The 4,685-nt window shown below is 34.5% G+C and overlaps 2 protein-coding genes across 2 annotated transcripts; both read left to right on the top strand.

Moving 5' to 3' along the window:
• Nucleotides 1-796, top strand: LOC108838979 (uncharacterized). The gene is made up of 2 exons (XM_056994964.1): nt 1-403; nt 480-796. The coding sequence occupies exons 1-2, from the start codon at nt 1-3 to the stop codon at nt 794-796; spliced, it is 720 nt and encodes a 239-aa protein (XP_056850944.1).
• A 2,294-nt stretch (nt 797-3,090) lies between these two features.
• On the top strand, nt 3,091-4,278 carry LOC130499538 (uncharacterized). Its single transcript, XM_056993692.1, has 2 exons — nt 3,091-3,249; nt 3,420-4,278. Exons 1-2 carry the CDS (start codon nt 3,193-3,195, stop codon nt 4,095-4,097), a joined length of 735 nt encoding a protein of 244 aa, XP_056849672.1. The 5' UTR covers nt 3,091-3,192; the 3' UTR covers nt 4,098-4,278.
• The last annotated feature ends 407 nt before the right edge of the window (nt 4,279-4,685 follow it).

Genomic DNA, 4,685 nt, shown 5'->3' on the forward strand with positions numbered 1-4,685 from the left:
ATGGTAGTTAAAAATATCCTAGTAGACCTTACTCAAATCCAAGGTTGCATTGCGCTTGGGATTAATCTCAATGCTACAGTTGAGTTTGTTATCCAAAATTACCGGAGTCGCCGCCACAGAACAGAATCCTTGATCACCATAGATGAGGAGATACTGAAGTTGCGAGCACAAGGACTCAATGAAGAGGACGATGTGGTCTTGTGGAAAGGAAAAGGGGATGTGTTCCGACCATGTTTTGACACACGCGAAACATGGAACTCCATTCGAGTGCAGCAGCCAAAGGTTCAGTGGTATAAGGGACTTTGTTTTCTCGGGCTCAACACCAAAATACTCTGTCATGTCTTGGATCGCAGTACACAATCGCTTGGCAACAGGAGATATGATGCTGCAATGGAATTCTCAGGTAAATGGTCAGTGTATTCTCTGCAATTCTGCGATTGAATCACGGGATCATCTGTTCTTTAGCTGTGTTTTCACAGAGACCATTTGGAGGAACCTCACAAGGAAGCTACTTGGACAGAATTACTCACACGTGTGGGGCCAAATTCTTGTTCTTCTCTCGACTAATACTGTTTCAGGGGTGAAAAGGTTCCTCCTAAGATATGTATTTCAACTCTCGATACATACTATTTGGCTGGAGAGAAATGGTAGGAAGCACAGCAGGGTTCAGAGACCTCTGAGCTTTCTTATCAAGTTCATCGACAAGCAGACAAAAAACCGTATCAGCTCACTTCAGGGACGAGGCGGTACCTCTTTCAAAAACGCGATGATGGTCTGGTTTTCGTCTAGAGATTAGATGCTTTCTACTCCATAATTTTTCTTAGAAAACTATCAAACATGTTAGACTAAAAGCTGTATTAGTTTGTACAAAAGCCTTTTTTGATCTGAATAAATTTAACATTCTTTCAAAAAAAAAAAAATATATCCTAGTAAATTAAAAGATGATGTCTCCCGGAAATGGAATGGTCGAAGCAGAATCTCTAGCCACGGACTATTCTCTATCGTTGTCTCCTCCTCAATGGTATCCCGATCCCACGTTCGCTTTATTATTTTCTTAGTTTGGTGTTTTTTATATTCATGTTTTTGTATCCCAGCCAGTCTTTAAATTGGTTACAGCCATTCACATTACAACATTCAAGATTTTGTTATATTTTCAATATATATATGATTCGATTTTGGTTCGTATATAGGAATATCCATGAAGACTTTTCTGAGATATGTCGCACTGGTCATCCCGCGCATTCATGTCTATGTCTACTGTTTTTAAATGTTTTTTTCTGTTAAAAAATCATCCATAATTATTGCAGTGCATGCATCGAGCTCCAATTATACGAACACACAACTTCAAATACCATATTTCAAATATTTATTTAAATTTTTGATATATTGTATAGTTTATTTAGTGTTAAATATTGTAGTCCTAATGCAACTCGAAGAAGATAATTTTAGTTGATATGAAATTTTAGATCATTTGAAACAGTTCAAAATCTTTACGGGCATTGGACCAGTTCGGTCTGGCCAAATTTATCTTCAACACCCTTATCTTGATAAGGTGTAAAGCAATAATAATGACAGATGCATGAAACTATAGTTCAATTGGAATAAAACGTTATACATTGAAATATCTCATCAATTGCAAGAACATGTCTCATGTAAACCCAAAACTATTCTAACATTTTTTTTTTTTTTGAAAACTAACTATTCTAACATTTTTCATGAATCATATCTATCAGCATGGGCACTATGGCTCCTTGTGTCTTTCCATTCAACGCACCCTTCACGACCTTTTTTGTAGCAATCACCAGTTTAATATATCTATTTCAAAGTATATGAAATTCTTTTTATCGAATAAATTTTCCGCTAAAATTTGTTTATGAATGGTTGCTGTGACAAGACGAACTGTAACCATTTAGTTTATATGATATTATAGAGTAGATACATGTTCCAGAATTATGGCTTAACATTAAATTCTCAGTCTTGGTTATCACAATGATTAATGCATTATTAGATTAAGTGTGTGTGAAGCTTCATGGAAACCCGTACGAGAGATCAGGACGGTCACTAGATTGTATAATCAATAACTTAATTATACTACATCAATTAATCTAAACCGTACGTCCTCATTAGTTTTGTGAAATCGAGAATCTAATCTTGTAAGAAAAACTGTAGGCTTGTTGTCAGAACAAACATGGACCCATGTTCTTCATGTCCCTAAGATGTGGTTCAATCTTAATTCACTTCTTCGTTACACTATATTTTACAACTTTTATTTTATATATTTTATCTCATTGAGATCTCCATTGCCTCTGCTGCACTAGACACTACAGCTCATTGATCCTTATAACTCAAATTCTGTTTTTCTTTCTATTTTTTTTGTTAAATTAATTGTATTTTGGTACAAATACGCGTTGAAATTATCAAAATATATAAATTTAAACGATATTATATGAATATTAATGTTTTTGTTCCTAAAGATGCATGTAAGCATGCTGGAACATCCAGATGAATGACTAGCATTTAAGCCGTTATTGCTATTAGAGCGTTCTTGTGTTGCCTTTGTTTAAGTAACAATATTTTTTCCATGTAAACATATGAATTTACTTAGAACTATCATCACCTTAAAATAATGCATTTTTGGAACATATATAAAAACAAAGTTTTCAAAATCATTAGTAATTTAGTAGTATTATATGTGGTTTCCTTTTCCTTTCACGTATATTTTGCAGATAAACTATTTCTAGTTGCGATTACGAAATGGGATGCACATTGCTAAAGTGGGTATTTAATTATTAAACGCCACTAAACAACCTTTGAACGTAGTCTAATTCCATTTAACGATCACAAGTAAAAGGAACATCAACAATGACAGTAGCTAATTAGTTTCTCGACAATGAGACAATCTGCTTTTTAATATATCATGTATAAGATATACCATATTGTATACGCATGTTGAATACTATCACAACTTGACCAAATTTGTTAACTCTTCTCCGTCCATGTATATTTATATCAAAAGAAAATACTGGACCAGCCTGTTTGAATCTTATCCCATTCACCAATCTCCCCATATATAAATAAAGACCTCTCACCCCTAAAGGCAAAACCATCATCAACAACTTAGAAAACTTTCTAAGCAATAGATTGAGAGAAATCCAACTTTTATTTCTAGGACTCTCAAATCAACTAAGAAAAATGGCTTTTTGGTCTGCTGAGAATGCTACTAAAGCCTATCTTAGTACATTGAAAACGGTAAGAAATTACTTATTTTTATATAATCAAATTAATTATAAAATCTGTTCAAGCCAAATTTAATTGGAATTTGTTTAGACTATGATACTAATCGATGTTTAAAAAATTAATATTAACCTAGTTTTCTCTTAATTAATGTCAAAATTTTGACATATATGTGTATTTTGCAGGATCAAAGAACAAAAGAACCAAACGTGGCTGAATTTATATCGGCTCTAGCCGCCGGAAACAACGCCAGAAAGATCACCGTGGCTTTTGCCGGAGCAGCAAACGCTGACATACTCCTTGCCTTGATCGCTGCCGCTAATCAAACGCGTGGTCAAGTGGTATGTGTTTTACGTGGCATTGAAGAACTGATCATATCCAAAAAAATGTTGGAACCATCAGAGATTCATCAGATACATTTCGTAGTGGGAGAATCTAGCGACGAGACTTTAATTAATGATCATTTCGGAGAAGCTGACTTCGTCCTCTTCGATTGTAACCTCGAGAACCACCAAGATATCGTTACAAAGATCGTTAATCATCATGAAGAAAACGCAAGAACCAGAGGTGGAAGCGGTGTGGCGGTTGTGGTGGGTTATAACGCGTTTTCGAGAGGGTCTTGGATATTTAGCAATGGGAGGAAAACACAGTTTTTACCTATAGGTGGAGGGTTGCTTGTGACGAGGGTCAACGATAATGGTAATTATAATCAGAAAATGATGATGAGCAAGAACAATCACCATCATCATCACCATGACCGTGTAAGAAAGAGTCATTGGGTGGTGAAAGTTGATAAGTGCACAGGAGAGGAGCATGTGTTTAGGGTTAGGGTTCCACGAGGAGAAGCCATTATTGAAGCTTAATCTAAACCTTATAATATTATTGGGTAATGGGTACTTTAGAGCAAAAGTCACCTCTGTGATGGTTCAGACGAGTGAGAGTAGTAAGAAGAATAGTTATCTTTATAAGTGATTAGAAGGATTTTTGATTGGTGTTGGAGTGTTTTGTTTGTATGAAGTTTTTTATTTAAAAACTTATTTTTCTTGTAAGTGTGAATATGAAGATATGTTTTTCGTTTAAATTTCTTTTTGATTTTGGAATTTGCTTTTGTCTTTTCTTAAGCATGTGTACACACATAGAGATTCTCCGCCTTTTGGATGCTTAGCAAGTAAACAATTCAAAAGTGCACATACACACGAGAAGATGGCATCTGATACTAAAACAAGGAAATTATACATTAGTTAATTAGGGTGCATTCTACATCTATGCAACCAAACGTATGTTTATCTTCCTTTTACAATATTTTCAAAATAGATGTAGATATATAAGGCCTACTATATACATGTATGCTTATGTTCTCAAGATATATGCTCAAAGCTTAAAATCATTACTCATTAGATTGAGGATTTACATTACTATAAATCTACATTTTATAAGTCATGGATTTTAGT

This window comes from Raphanus sativus, chromosome 9, assembly GCF_000801105.2.
Source record: "Raphanus sativus cultivar WK10039 chromosome 9, ASM80110v3, whole genome shotgun sequence".
Lineage (NCBI taxonomy): Eukaryota > Viridiplantae > Streptophyta > Magnoliopsida > Brassicales > Brassicaceae > Raphanus > Raphanus sativus.

Excerpts from the sequence above, each read along its gene's own strand:
- LOC108838979 (XM_056994964.1), top strand. The coding sequence starts at position 1 with ATGGTAGTTAAAAATATCCTAGTAGACCTTACTCAAATCCAAGGTTGC. Across the intron at positions 404-479 it reads TGCTGCAATGGAATTCTCAG|AGACCATTTGGAGGAACCTC; the intron begins GTAAATGGTCAG and ends GTGTTTTCACAG.
- LOC130499538 (XM_056993692.1), top strand. The coding sequence starts at position 3,193 with ATGGCTTTTTGGTCTGCTGAGAATGCTACTAAAGCCTATCTTAGTACA. Across the intron at positions 3,250-3,419 it reads ATCTTAGTACATTGAAAACG|GATCAAAGAACAAAAGAACC; the intron begins GTAAGAAATTAC and ends TGTATTTTGCAG.